At 36.6% G+C, this 14,241-nt stretch overlaps 4 protein-coding genes across 4 annotated transcripts; 1 reads left to right on the forward strand and 3 right to left on the reverse strand.

The window, feature by feature from the left end:
- Window positions 1-219: 219 nt before the first annotated feature.
- Window positions 220-858, reverse strand: LOC145590800 (CST complex subunit STN1-like). Its single transcript, XM_081647200.1, has one exon. It carries the CDS (start codon window positions 772-774, stop codon window positions 220-222), a length of 555 nt encoding a protein of 184 aa, XP_081503326.1. The 5' UTR covers window positions 775-858.
- Window positions 859-4,370: 3,512 nt separating this feature from the next.
- Window positions 4,371-6,086, reverse strand: LOC145577900 (uncharacterized). Its single transcript, XM_081635322.1, has one exon. The coding sequence runs from the start codon at window positions 6,084-6,086 to the stop codon at window positions 4,371-4,373; it is 1,716 nt and encodes a 571-aa protein (XP_081491448.1).
- An 889-nt stretch (window positions 6,087-6,975) lies between these two features.
- Window positions 6,976-10,581, reverse strand: LOC145590811 (uncharacterized). Its single transcript, XM_081647207.1, has 7 exons — window positions 10,318-10,581; window positions 8,921-9,026; window positions 8,399-8,512; window positions 8,024-8,302; window positions 7,777-7,890; window positions 7,427-7,499; window positions 6,976-7,287 (listed from the first exon to the last, which is right to left on the reverse strand). The coding sequence occupies exons 2-7, from the start codon at window positions 8,981-8,983 to the stop codon at window positions 7,250-7,252; spliced, it is 681 nt and encodes a 226-aa protein (XP_081503333.1). The 5' UTR covers window positions 8,984-9,026; window positions 10,318-10,581; the 3' UTR covers window positions 6,976-7,249.
- A 791-nt stretch (window positions 10,582-11,372) lies between these two features.
- Window positions 11,373-14,120, forward strand: LOC145590823 (uncharacterized). The gene is made up of 5 exons (XM_081647217.1): window positions 11,373-11,676; window positions 11,821-11,870; window positions 12,361-12,487; window positions 12,988-13,092; window positions 13,393-14,120. The coding sequence occupies exons 1-5, from the start codon at window positions 11,562-11,564 to the stop codon at window positions 14,013-14,015; spliced, it is 1,020 nt and encodes a 339-aa protein (XP_081503343.1). The 5' UTR covers window positions 11,373-11,561; the 3' UTR covers window positions 14,016-14,120.
- Window positions 14,121-14,241: the final 121 nt, after the last annotated feature.

The following is a 14,241-nucleotide window of genomic DNA, read 5'->3' on the forward strand; positions in this document are numbered from 1 at the left end:
AATACTTTCATAAACACTACAACCAATTCTAGCTCCAAATACTCTCATAAACACTACAACCAATTCTAGCTCTTGACATACAATGATCTAAATTCTAATTGCTACATCACAAATTCAACAATTTACCATATACTATGAACATTATGTTACAATCATATTCATATTCAGAAAGAATTTTAAAAATAAATTAGTAAAATTTAGCTTAAGAGACAATTACCCTCATTTCTTGTAAGACAGAACATCATAGCGTTTCCGAGCCAACTTAACACAATCCAACCAATGCAAAATCTGGTAATTGGGATCTCTCTCCACCACAACATCATCCACCGTAATCTGAAGCGAACCCCGAAAACCCGAAACCCTGCCACGAACCCTAGCATCAAAACCAATTTCAACTCGACTAGACTGAATGTTTGCCATTTGGGCAATTGAGTGAACATCTGATGGGCATCTCCGAGAAAAGTAAGAAGAAGTCATCTGATTCAACCAAAGAATACATTGAACACACCCAGTTCCATCATCAATGGAAAACCTCAGGAATTTGTCGGGTTTGAGGTCTCGGGTCACAACAACTCCGAATACTTCGACCCGAGAAATAGGGATTCCTTTACGGTAGAAGACAATCGGGTCGCGGGAAGAAGAGGAGGAGAGAGAATGGGATTGGGTTAAAGAGTAGAGGTCGAAAGCGAGGAGCTTGACATTGATGTTGTGAAGCGAATTGGGGTTGATTGAGGGTTCATAGTTTGCTGGTTTCTTGTTTGGATGAATTGACATTCTGGGAATTTGAATGAATTTGGTTGGTTTTTCTGGGTTTTTTGTGACTTCACAAGGAAGAGAATGGTTTTGGCGGGAAAGCTATGGTGGATGTGATCAAGTAAAAACCTAATCAGATTTGGGGTTTGGGAATTAGGTTAAAAATAATGAAGTTAAAGAGTGACTCAAATGGTTAAGGATTCTTGTGTTTGTTAGCCTAAATATTTGCGTCGTATTGTTGTAAGCGATGATTCTTTGTTTCATTAATCATTTCATCACTTTTTAAAATTTGAAACTAGAATGTACCCGTGCTAATGCACTGATATATATTTTTGGGAAAAAAACAACATAAGAAATGGAATTGATAGTTACTCGTATATGGGAAGTTATTGGCCCTTAGTAGAGATCGTAGGAAATTATTTGAGATAATGACAATTAGTTATTGGGTGATTGAAGTTTTGAAATTGTGATAAAGAGTTGTTGAAGTTTTGAAAATGTGAACTAGGTGACACTAAGAATTGTGCTAGTCTTGCAATATCATAGAAACCATTAAATTGCATGCTGAGAGTAGTTTTGTTAAGGTTGGAGCTATGACAAAAGGACCATGTGCTATTATGTTAAGCTAATGCCTAAATCAAAAAACGAATCTCATTTATATCATTATCATTTAAAAGTCACAATTCACTCTTTCAAAAAAAAAAAAAAAGGCACAATTCACCAAAATTGACCCATTTTTACCCTGTCATAGTACTTGGAAGGAAGATGTCAATAACAAAAAGAATACAAGTACTTCATGTAATTAGAATTTAGAACACATCTAATCAAAGGCAATTGCATATTTGGTAGCCAATAGGGTTATATTATGATAAGGTGCAACCCTTATATTACTAATGGAGCTAGATTTTAGCTCAAAAATGCAGAAGAAAAATGATAGAAGAAGGAAGAAACAGAAGAATAACAGAGAAGAGAGAGAAGAGTAGAAAGAGAAAGAGAAGATTAGAGAGAAGAGTTGTAATTCATTGCAATAATGATCATATTACAACCTATTGTCATTAATAAAGCATGACCTTAACTGAAAAGATTCTCTCCAATTACAGCTGTAATATTGTTAAGCAGAAAAAGACAAAATTGCAAATAACAACTTGAAAATAACAAACTTTGGCTAAAACAGAATTTGCCGCCAAAACTACTAAAATAGCTTCTTCTTATTTCTCCTATATCATACCCTCCCCCTTTAAGAGACTTGTCCTCAAGGCAAGAGATGACTAAATGCAGGAAACTGGGCTAAGAAATCAGTCTGCTCCACCCAAGAAGCCTCATGTCTAGGTTTGTTCTGCCATTGAACTAGTACTTGAGCTTGGGTAACACCATTCACCAGAGCAGAACGATGCTCCAAAATAGCCTCAGGTAAGAGAGAAGTAGACAAAGACTTATCAGCAATGTCAGGAACAACAGCCACAGCAGGAAGGTGACCATGAAAAGCCTTCAGTTGAGAAACATGGAAGACATTGTGAATTTTAGCTGAGCTGGGAAGCTGTAACTTATAAGCCACCTTACCAATCACATCTACAACCTTAAAAGGCCCAAAATACCTGGCAGCAAGCTTGTTACAGCCCCTAAACTGCACAGATTGCTGCCTATAATTTTGTAACTTCAGCCATACATAATCACCAATTGCAAACTTCTCTCAGACCTCCTTTTGTCAGCTTGGACTTTCATTCTATGCTGAGCTTTAAGCAAGTTAGCTTTGAGAATTGTGATTATTTCTTCTCTCTTCCTCATGCTTCGATCTACCACCTCATTACTAGACTCTCTAGGGAGATAAGGTAAATGGACAGGTGGTTACTGACAGTACACAGCCTCATAAGGAGTCATTCCTGCAGAGCTGTGGAAATGAGTGTTGTACCACCACTCAGCCATAGGTAAGTATTTGCACCATTCAGCAGGTTTCTCACATGTAACACACCTTAAGTATGCCTCCAAGCAACGATTCACCACCTCAGTTTGACCATCAGTTTCAGGGTGATAAGAAGAAGAGAGTAAAAATTCAGTGCCATATAGAGAGAATAGCCCTTTCCAGAACTGACTGAGAAAAATTGAATCTCTATCACTCACAATGCTTCTAGGCCATCCATGAAGCTTAAAAACATTATCTAAATAAGCCTGAGCCACCTCAACTGCAGAGAAAGGATGCTTTAAAGCAATGAATTGAGCATATTTGCTCATCCTGTCAACCACCACAAATATCACATTTCTAGACATGGACATGGGTAATCCTGTAATAAAATCCATGGATATGTCTGTCCTCACCTGTTCAAGTATTGGAAGAGGTTGTAATGCACCTGGCTTGGCAGAAGTGTCATACTTAGAAGCCTGGCAAACCACACACTTTCTCACAAAGTGACTCACATCCCTAGCTAACCCTTTCCAATAGAAAAGAGTGTGCAATCTCTTGTATGTGTGATCTCTGCCAGAGTGTCCTGCTTCCAGAGAAGCATGCTGCCACTTGATCAATTTCTTTCTGAGATTGTCATCAGGGCCCACAACTATCCTGCCATGTCTTCTCAATAACCCATCTCTCCAAGAAAAACCAGTTACAGACTCACCCTTGTGCAGCCTAGAAATAAGTTCTTTAGTGTTGTCATCCAAATTGTAGCTATCTGTAAGACATTGCACCAGATTTGAGTCAACAAATGTGATGGCCTGTAGTAAGATGTCAGAGCCAGGCAATCTAGAGAGAGCATCTGCTACAACATTTTCCTTGCCTGCCTTGAACTGAATTTCATAATCAAACCCCATCAATTTAGACAACCAGAATTGCTGAAATGGAGTAGAAATTTTCTGCTGAAGGAGCCATTTAAGGCTTTTCTGGTCGGTTCTGACAATAAAGTGGGACCCCAACAAGTATTGCTCCCACTTTTGTACTGCAAAAACCATGGCTAATAATTCTTTCTCATAAACAGAAAGTTTTTGCCATTTAGTGCCCAATGATCTGCTAATAAAAGCCAAAGGGTGATGCTCTTGCATCAAGATAACACCAATCCCTGTCTTTGATGCATCAGTTTCCACAATGAGCTGCTTGGAAAAAATCAGGGATTGCCAAAATAGGTGCAGTGACTAGAGCTCTCTTCAATTGTTCAAAAGCAGATTGAGCAGAATCAGACCAACTAAATGCCCCTTTCTTAAGCAAGTCAGTGAGAGGCTTGCTAATAATTGCATACCCTTTAATGAACTTTCTATAATACCCAGCTAGCCCAAGAAAGCTTCTCAGATCTTTAACTCCAGAAGGAATAGGCCAGGATTCAATAGCAGCAACCTTACTCGGGTCAGTTTCAACTCCTTTGCCAGAAATGAAGTGCCCCAAATATTCCACCCTTGAAGTAACAAAAGAGCATTTACTTTCCTTGGCATGAAGAGAGTGCTGAGACATGATAGTAAACACATCAGTTAAATGCTTCCAATGATCTTCAAGGCACTTACTATATACCAGAATGTCATCGAAGAAAACCAGGACACATTTTCTCAGTAATGGCTTGAATACAGCATTCATCCAACTTTGAAAAGAAGATGGGGCATTGGTTAGCCCAAAAGGCATGACCAAGAATTCATAATGACCCTCATGTGTATTGAAAAGCAGTTTTAAACACATCATTTGGGTGAACTCTAAGCTGATGATAACCAGCTTTCAAGTCCAACTTGCTAAAAACTGTTGCCCCAGACAATTCATCAATGAGTTCTTCCAAAACTGGAATTGGAAATTTGTTCTTAACAGTTTTCTTATTTAATTCCCTGTAATCAACACAAAGCCTCCATGTGCCATCCTTTTTGCCCACTAAAACCACAGGTGAAGCAAAAGGACTAGTGCTAGATTGAATTATGCCTCTGTCAAGCATTTCCTGCACCAATTGCTCTATGATATCCTTCTGTTTTAAAGGGTATCTATAGGGTCTAATATTTACTGCTCCTGCACCAACTTCCAAGTGAATTCTATGGTCATATTCCCCTCTACATGGTGGTAAGTCTAAAGGTTCTTCAAAGACTCCAGCAAACTGCTGCTTCAAGTCCTGTAGAGCTTGATGAACAGTATTATCACCTGTGACTTGCACCAAACATGTATGAGTGATTGGATCATTCATGTCTATAGCTTGCATGAAGCAAATATGGGCGGCACTATCCAACAACTTCAGAGAAGGGCCATTTGCTAACACCTTCAGTTTCTTTGTTGGAATTCCCTTAAGCACCACCTCCTTAGTATCTCTTTGAAATTTCATAGTCAATTGCCTAAAATCCCAAGAAATGGATCCTAAGGTGCTTAACCACTGAATTCCTAGCACCATGTCACAGCTGCCTTGAGGAATCAACATCACATCAGCCACATATTCATGTTTCCCTATTTTCCAAGAGAATTGCTTACACACAGACTGACACACCAGCTTGTTACCATCAGCAATTAAGATAGATTGTTCATCAATGCTCTCACATTTACACCCTAATTTCTCAGCCATATGCACATCCAAGAAATTATGAGTGCTGCCTGAGTCAATGAGAATATGTAAAGGTGTATTGCCCACCATAGCTGACACTCTCATGGTGTGAAAATTCTGACCATCAGACAGAGCAAAATAAGAAACAAAGGGTTCACTCACTGGTGTTGTGTCCTGTTTCTCCCGCTCTACCATATCTGCATCAACTTCATCAAGACCTGGTATCTCAACAGTGAATAACTGGGGTTCCTTAAATTGACACTTGTGATTTCTGTCGTAGGGTGCATCACAATAGTAGCATAACCCTTTTGCTATTTTCTCAGCTCTAATATCAGCAGGAACATATTTAGGTTTTAGATAGGGTTTAGACATGGGTTTGGTCAAGGATAAAGGAGGGGTAGTAGGGGTAGGTAGTAATGCAGGCTGTTTGTGGTTTTGAGGAAAGGATTGGTAATTTTTTGTGAAAGTAGGTTTGGGTGTTCTAAGAGAATTGGCTGAAATGGACTCATTCTGTAGCCTAGCATATTCAATGGCTGCAGCAATAGTCTGAGGTTTGAAAGCTCTCACAAAGGGTCTGATTCCGGGTTTCAATTCCCCAATAAAGCTTTCCAGCAAGTAATTTTCAGGCAAACATAAACTATTCTGGATCATGACAGCTTTGAGGTTCTCAAATTCATCCACATAAGACTCAATACTCTCAACCTGCTGCAATTTATTAAACTCCTCAACTACATTCATTCCCCTTTCATCTTTGAACCTAGCACTTACATCAATCACAAAGTCACTCCAATCAACCTTAGATCTAGTAGCTAGATAGCTAGAGATCCAGGTTTCAGCCTTATCAATCATGTTCAGAGAAGCCAGATCAACTTTTTGATCATCTGGTATTTTGCATAAATCAAAATATTTACAGCTCTTTTTAATCCAGATCCTAGGATTGCTACCATCAAATTTAGGGAAATCAAGTTTAGGATTATACCCCAACTTAGGCTGTCTGATCATCAGAAAGAGGGAGCACTGCCATGTTTTCCTGAAGTTTCTGCATCATCTTCATCATCTCCTCATATTGCTGAGCAGAAGAAGCAGTGTGAGATTCAAATCGTTTCTCCAAGGCAGCAACCTGAGCTTCCATTTTGGTAACCCGAGTAGTCAAGGTTGGTGCCAGACTGATCGGAGTACAGCACAGCGTCTGCTCTGATACCACTGATAAGGTGCAACCCTTATATTACTAATGGAGCTAGATTTTAGCTCAAAAATGCAGAAGAAAAATGATAGAAGAAGGAAGAAACAGAAGAATAACAGAGAAGAGAGAGAAGAGTAGAAAGAGAAAGAGAAGATTAGAGAGAAGAGTTGTAATTCATTGCAATAATGATCATATTACAACCTATTGTCATTAATAAAGCATGACCTTAACTGAAAAGATTCTCTCCAATTACAGCTGTAATATTGTTAAGCAGAAAAAGACAAAATTGCAAATAACAACTTGAAAATAACAAACTTTGGCTAAAACAGAATTTGCCGCCAAAACTACTAAAATAGCTTCTTCTTATTTCTCCTATATCATATTATTATGTATGATACCTTTGGCTTCTACGAGTAGTTGTTAGATGATTTAAGACCAAACTCTTTTCAGAAAGAGGAATCTGCTTGATACATTCTCTTTGAAATGTACAATTGCCAGAAGAGAGAAAATAATTAGAAATAATTTTTGTATTTAGTTATGTGAAATTCTAGTAACTTGTGAATCAGAAAAATCTGTTCTTTTATAATGATACGAGCATAGTTCAATTTTCTTATACAAGATGAGTTTTCTTATAAGACACTCAATGGTTCACTGATAATCTGATATGATGCAAAAATGAGTTAGCTAACATTACAGGACTAACCCTAACAAATTGGAACATTAAGTATCAATACTGAACAAGCTTATGTTTACAAGCTTGATACAATTAATAAGAGAAATAATCCATGAAGATATTACATGATCAATTCTATGAAGATTTTTCTGCAGCTCATCCAACCATGCTGCGCTTTCTACCCCTTTGTCTAACTGCGACAACAAAAAAATAAAATAAAATAAAATAAAATAAAATAAAAAAATAAAAAAGAAAAGAAAAGAAAAGTGAGCACAGATACACAGAGAGGAACAGCAGCAAATCAAGAGAAGGAAGACAAAGGAAATATAGTACCTTGAGCTAGCTTGTTTGTTGTGGAGCACCACTGCTTTGAGGATTTCCTGTATGCAGCAAGCACTTTTTCCATCTACACAAGAATAATTGTTTTTAAACACAATGGAAACAGAACAATTTCTCCAAATAATTTTAATTAACATTCCTATCTTGCCCCCAATGTGACTGTGATGGACCACTATTCTCGAGTAATAAGTTGATGCAGCACAGTAAAGAAAAATTACAAAATGGAAAACCCAGCATTCCTACATACATATTCCCATCAAAGCCGTTGATTGTGGTTTAGTATAAATAAACAAATGAACTATCTGCATGATCATACGACATGAAGAGGATCCAATATAACCTACCACATTTCCACAAGAAGAGTGCATAGAAATCAATGCCCTTTCAAGTACGTATAAATCCACTGCTTTGTCTTCTGGCAAAGTAGATGTGAAGCTTAGGCCAAAGTCAATGAGCACCTGAAAAACATCACAGAAAACACTAAGGGGTCTTTCTCTGATGGGCAACCCCCCCCCCCCTCGCTTCTTCTCCAAATTTAAAGTTTTCTTTTCATTCCCAACTACAGTAACAAATATCAAAGTAGAATCTCACCAGTTGATTGGTATCCTTATGAATCAACATATTTGAGGTTGTCAAGTCTCCATGTATAAGGCCACCATCATGCAGTTTCGCAACAGAGTTCCCTATCTGTGTTGCAATATCCTGTAAACGTTCTTCATCAATTCCATTAGCACCAAACTCGAGAAATAGCTCCTTAACCATAGGGCCATCAACATACTCAAATGTTAAAGTATGCAATGTGGGGTCCACTGCAAATAGAACTGGAGTAGAAACTCCTAACTTTCTCGCTTTAGTCATGCACCGGGCTTCCTGGTCAAAATCAAAATTTTATTGGTTAGGAAACAATAGCTCATTGACACAAGGAGAAAAGTCAGGAATTAAATGACTGCCCGTTAAACAGCTTACTGCATTCAAGCGCTTCAGTGTAAGTTTTGAGTCCAGTGTTGGATGCCTATACTTCTTTGAAAACCGCTCCTTTACAATCGATCTTCTTCCAACAAAGGTTGACTCGAAAACTCTCTGAATATGAAATAAATAAAACATATAATTGAAGCAGCATGGACAAAAGATCAAATTAGTTGTCTCTGAAAATTTTTGTATAAAATTAAAACACAAAGCAAACATGAGTTGACACCATTCTGTTAGGAGTTCTTTGGGCAATGAAAGAAAGTCAGTCTTATTACTCATGTACCAAAGTTAGACATATTGACAGAAGGAAGCGGTGATTAGGGAGGAGACAGTATGACATATAGTAAGCTCTCTTCCCCCCCCAAAACAAAGTATGGAAGTGTTTCTACCACAGCAAATGAATAAAACAGCTGATGCTCAGAGCTCTACTGGAGCATCAGATGGGACTTCTGCCCATCCATCTACTTAATAAATGTTTTTTTTTTTTTAATCCTTGGTAAAGTAAATATATAAACTCACCGCTTCAGCGCCTTGCTTCAGCAGAATGAGACCCCTGTCTTTTTCATCAGCCTCGATCTCCATTCCGGAAAAAAACGACAGCAACTAGAAACCGGGCTTTTTCAAACTGCAGTAGCAAGAATGCACCAATAGGCTAGAATGTTAGATTAAAAGAACGAGTTTAAATTTCCCCAACTCATATAAAAACATGATAACCTGAAGCTGAATAAATGAAATAAAAGTCATGATAACTTGCTAAATCAACAACAAGCAACGATAGAGTGACATAAACATGAACAATTTTATAAAGTTTGCTGACACAAAAGCAAACTGCTCATCACACAGAATCCTCAAATCACACCATGAGAAATGTACAGCAGCAGTATAGCACTATAGCCACATTCAAAAGCCACCCTTACTAAGCCTTCACAAAGAAGGGAGCAGAAATTTAGAAAACACCGATAAATTATGACCCTCAACACACAAGCAACAATTAAAAAATCGTAGTTTTGCTTCAAAAACTTGAAAGATCCTCTAGACAACATCAATATACTTTGAACTTCCTGGAAAGAAGAAACCAGATATATTTTGAAAAGCATAATTTCTAGGGAGGCTGATCTATCAGCTCTTGATTTTATTTTCAACATTTGCAAGTCAAATATATTCAAGTTCGCCTGCAAGGTTCTATTAAATTCTATAAATATACTCTCGAAACGAATTAAAATGCGGAGTGACAACAATTATACTTATATGTACTTAATTTTTTCAATGATCCACAGAAATTAGACGATATAAGACCAAATAAATCAAGCAGCATCAGAAATTTATATTGGTGATCCTCAGCCTCATTTGGCCTATAACAGTCCCTGATTTCAAAGAATTAACCACCTTGAGGAAACCTATTTATAAAAAAAAAAAAAACAATAACAACAAATTAAGAAATCAAAACTATTTCTTCTGTTTCTCAATACCATCCAAAATTTATACTCCGTAACTACTAAAACTAGTACAATACTTGACTGCATACATCTCAATTGATATCCTTAAATTACATAGCAAAAAATACCTAACTTTATAATTACATGATAAAAATAAATTGGCTAGCAGATACAGTTAAAATTTCTGACATAGAGTTATAATCTAATACCCAGAAAAATCATGTTCTTCCTAGTTCATATCATGTTATTCCCTAGGAGAGCTTAACCCAACAAAACCCATCTTTCAATAACAAAAAACAATTAAATTGTTTGAATTCATCAAATGAAATGTGTAATTGATATGGGTTTAGCTTCAATTAGCAAAGTTAACTATATAACAAGTATAATTTGTGAATAATACCCCCGAAAATTTGCAAAATAGTGCAAATAGAATTTCAGCAACAAAAAAGCCCCTAATTTTTCAAGAAAAAACGGACAAACCTGATGAATGTTGTTGAATTTGCTAGATTAAATTGAATGTAATTCGGCCGAATGGCGGACTGACAATGGCGGAAGGAAGAGAGTGAATACTCCTTTACTCTAAAGTACCCTTTGGCCAAGCTCTTAGAGAGGGTTATTATACGAGGTAGTGTAATTAAAAACTGCTCTTCTTACGGAGTATCAAGGATTCAAGTTCAAAGTCAATACGGGGTAATAGTAGTCAAAGTTTTGTGTTGCCAAATATCTCATTTAGATGAATTGGAATGTTTGGTTAGGAGATGTTTGGTTGTTTGAGGCAATTACACAAAGAATACTAGAATAGGTAATGATTAGCTCAAGCTTCTAATCAATCTAATGTGAGTGTTTGGTTGAGAGATAATTCAAATAGAGTGTTGAGTAAAACATTAATTTTGAAAAAACTAATAAAATGTACACGAGATTTGTAGTAAAGATGACTCTAGGTCTTGCCTCATGTTAGGCCCACGTGCTTTGGAGGTAGTTAGGTCTGGCCCATGAGCTACGTTTCGGGTCGAAATTTTCAAAAGGTTAGCACATGCACGGCCTAGGTCCTAGTGCCATCGTATCGAGCTATTTCATAAATTTTAGTGTGTTTTGTCATGTCGGGTCAGGTTGTGCCTTATCGTTCTTCTCCCAATTAAAGGCCCACAGCCCAGTACGCACAATAACGTGCTGAGATAGGCCTACACCATATTCATATCGTGCCAGGGTTTTTCCCGTGATGGGGCAACTTGGCCAGTGCCATCTTTAGTTTGTGGTAGTTGAGAGAAATAATTCCTATAAAGTTAATCAAATTTAATTCCTTTACTGTGTTTGCTCATGCTTATACTCCAACTAATGTGGATTATATCCTTATTGAGTTATTGCTTATTGGCCATTTTACACAATTAAGTAATTAACAACTAACTATAAAACACTTTTACACAAAACACCAATACAAACAATTTGTCAAACAAGGTAAAACCTTAGTATAAACAGCTAGCGTAAAACCTTCAAACTCTAACAAATTAGTTTAAACTAATAGAGATAAGTCAATAATTTTCCAACAAAAATCAATTATGTCATCACAATTTATATTTATATGATCCATATCAAAATTTTAATCCATATCCATTAATCTGAGAGCATATATATAAGGTAAAATAAAATCATAAAATTGATAATGTTAGTAATCCTCACAGAGAAAAAGATAAACATCTACAGTTGAATTCCCCTCTCTCTTTCCAATGGCAGATCAAGGAAAGCAGGCTGAGATCTTTGAGCTCGACAATGGCTCAATGCATGTCAAAATCTCAAATTATGGCTGCACAATCACTTCTTTATCAGTCCCTGACAAAGATGGTACAGTAATTTTCAATAAATTTTTACACTTTGATCATAAATTTTTAATCTTTTCATCTAATTCAAGTTTTTTACTTAATTTCTTTTCTGGGTTTTATCAATGCATGTATAATTATTGATGGGATTTGTCTAATTTTTGTGAAGGTAAACTTGCGGATGTTGTATTGGGATTTGACTCTGTCGACCCTTACCTGGTAATTCATCTCTTTCTTTCCAGGATTTTGAATTGAATAATTTATTTGATTTATAATTTTATTTTCATTTATGTAATTTATTGATGAATGACTTCTGTTTCGCAAATTATCTATTGATTTATGAAATTATTTTTTTATGGCATGAGCTTGTTGGTTAAATTCATCAACATTGTGGAATTAAAAGGTTTATGAATGGGGTTTAATCAATTCTGGAAAATGTTAAAGGTTGTAATGTTGTTATGATGATACACTTAGGTAATTCAGTAAGTGAGACTTTTATTGTTGTCAACCAAACTCAATTGTAAATCCAATCCCAAGTTTGAATCCTGAAACGAACATACTCGTATTTGCCTTTGAGGCTGAATGCAACATCAGTTGTTCTTCCTGTTGAATTTCTTATATTTGAGCTTTCGGTTTTCTCTGCAACAAGTAATGATCTAAGATCTTCGATGTTTCTGTCGTTAACTATTGTCTAATTTTTGTAACTCAGCAAGGAGCTGGATCATATTACGGTTGCATTGTCGGTCGTGTTGCAAATCGAATTAAGAATGGAAAGTTTACACTAAATGGAGTTGAGTACTCTTTGCCTGTGAACAACCCCCCAAATAGTCTCCATGGTAAGATAACTTTAGCTTCTGAGATTCATAAGCTTGTGTTATTTCTGTATACATATTTCAGCAACAGTTGACAGATGAGATGATATTATTCGTTGCTTTCCTTAGTTTATAACTTGTCATGTGAGACTCACTTCTCTTGGTTTTTAATTTTTAAATTCTCTTTATAAAATAGTACATATTGAGTTCTTGCTGTTGTAATTTGAATATAGGTATCCCTTATAAGCCCTTAACTTGTTTGAACTAAGTGGTATTGAATTTAACTTACTCCACCTGAATCTATTGCTCTTGAACTAAGTGAAGACAACGAGAACACTGAAGGCGTAGGGTTTTTTTTTCTTCTTTGTATATGATTATCAAGTGCCACATTGCATTTGTGGTTTAGTTTAGAGATCGAATTATGCTCCTTTTATCTGTACAGATAGCTGGAACCTACTGCATTCCTGGTATGCTAACCTTATTTCCTTATGTGTTAACTTATAATTTTCAATCTTTTTATTTAGGTGGCCTTAAGGGATTTGACAAGCAAATATGGGATATAGTTGCATACAAGAAAAACGACACTCCCTCCATTACCTTTAAGTATCACAGTCGTGATGGCGAGGAAGGTATGCTCTCTATTGTCTCCTCCCCCTTCTGCTGACTACTGAATTTTTTAGTGCGTGTTTCCAGAGTTTACAACCTAGTTTATATATTAAATTAAGTGTTTGGAAGGTATCACTTAGCATAATTTTATTTTCAATTTTCTTTTTGTAATTCCTTATCGTGTTTCTGTAAGCCTGAATAATATGTTAAATACTTTTTGAAAGAATCTGCTAACGCTATCATTATTTGTAAAATAAAGTGATGCTGAATCTATTCTTTTTCCAAACAAAGCCCTAAGAAATGATCTTCATGAAATTAAACAGGTTATCCTGGTGATCTTTCTGTGACTGCGACATATACTCTTACTTCCAAGACAACCATGAGGCTAGACATGGAAGCTGTGGCTGAGAACAAGGCGACTCCAGTCAATCTTGCTCAACATACATATTGGAATCTAGCAGGGCACAATTCAGGCCCTGTGCTTGACCATCATATTCAAATATGGGCAAATCACTACACCCCAGTTGACGAGAACACAGTCCCAACCGGAGAAATTGTTCCAGTTAAAGGCACACCATTCGATTTCACTTCAGAGAAGAGGATCGGTCAGGATATTGATAAAGTTGGCATGGGCTATGATCACAATTATGTGCTTGACTGTGGGGATGAAAAGACAGGATTAAAACACGCTGCTAAAGTTAGGGATCCTTTGAGCAAAAGGGTCCTTGACCTCTGGACTAGTGCCCCTGGCATGCAATTCTACACTGGTAACTATGTGAATGGAGTCAGTGGGAAAGGTGGGGCTGTTTACAACAAACATGCTGGACTTTGCCTTGAGACTCAAGGATTCCCGAACGCCATTAACCAACCGAATTTCCCTTCTGTTGTTGTTGAACCTGGTAAAAAATATCAGCACAGCATGTTGTTTGAGTTCTCAATTGCATAGAATGTCTTTTGCAGGTTCTGTTTTAGTAGTTCCTAAATAATGTCCCACCTGTGTAATGGCTTGCAGACTGATTCCGTAATAAATGAATAATGTGTGATTTTATTATCCTTTCGTATTCCAAATTTGCCTTGTGTTATACTTTTCGTAGTTTGTAAATTGTACTGATGCTAGTTTAATAAGATTAATCTGCAAAAAATTACTATAGTTTGAAGCCACTGATTAATTT

Source organism: Chenopodium album, chromosome 2 (assembly GCF_948465745.1).
Source record: "Chenopodium album chromosome 2, dcCheAlbu1.1, whole genome shotgun sequence".
In the NCBI taxonomy this organism is placed as follows: Eukaryota; Viridiplantae; Streptophyta; class Magnoliopsida; order Caryophyllales; family Amaranthaceae; genus Chenopodium; species Chenopodium album.

Coding starts and splice junctions, on each gene's coding strand:
- LOC145590823 (XM_081647217.1), top strand. CDS start 11,562: ATGGCAGATCAAGGAAAGCAGGCTGAGATCTTTGAGCTCGACAATGGC. Junction 11,677..11,820: donor ATCAGTCCCTGACAAAGATG/GTACAGTAATTT, acceptor ATTTTTGTGAAG/GTAAACTTGCGGATGTTGTA. Junction 11,871..12,360: donor ACTCTGTCGACCCTTACCTG/GTAATTCATCTC, acceptor TTTGTAACTCAG/CAAGGAGCTGGATCATATTA.
- LOC145590800 (XM_081647200.1), bottom strand. CDS start 774: ATGTCAATTCATCCAAACAAGAAACCAGCAAACTATGAACCCTCAATC.
- LOC145590811 (XM_081647207.1), bottom strand. CDS start 8,983: ATGGAGATCGAGGCTGATGAAAAAGACAGGGGTCTCATTCTGCTGAAG. Junction 8,513..8,920: donor TGAAGCAAGGCGCTGAAGCG/GTGAGTTTATAT, acceptor TTTCATATTCAG/AGAGTTTTCGAGTCAACCTT. Junction 8,303..8,398: donor CACTGAAGCGCTTGAATGCA/GTAAGCTGTTTA, acceptor GATTTTGACCAG/GAAGCCCGGTGCATGACTAA.
- LOC145577900 (XM_081635322.1), bottom strand. CDS start 6,086: ATGATTGATAAGGCTGAAACCTGGATCTCTAGCTATCTAGCTACTAGA.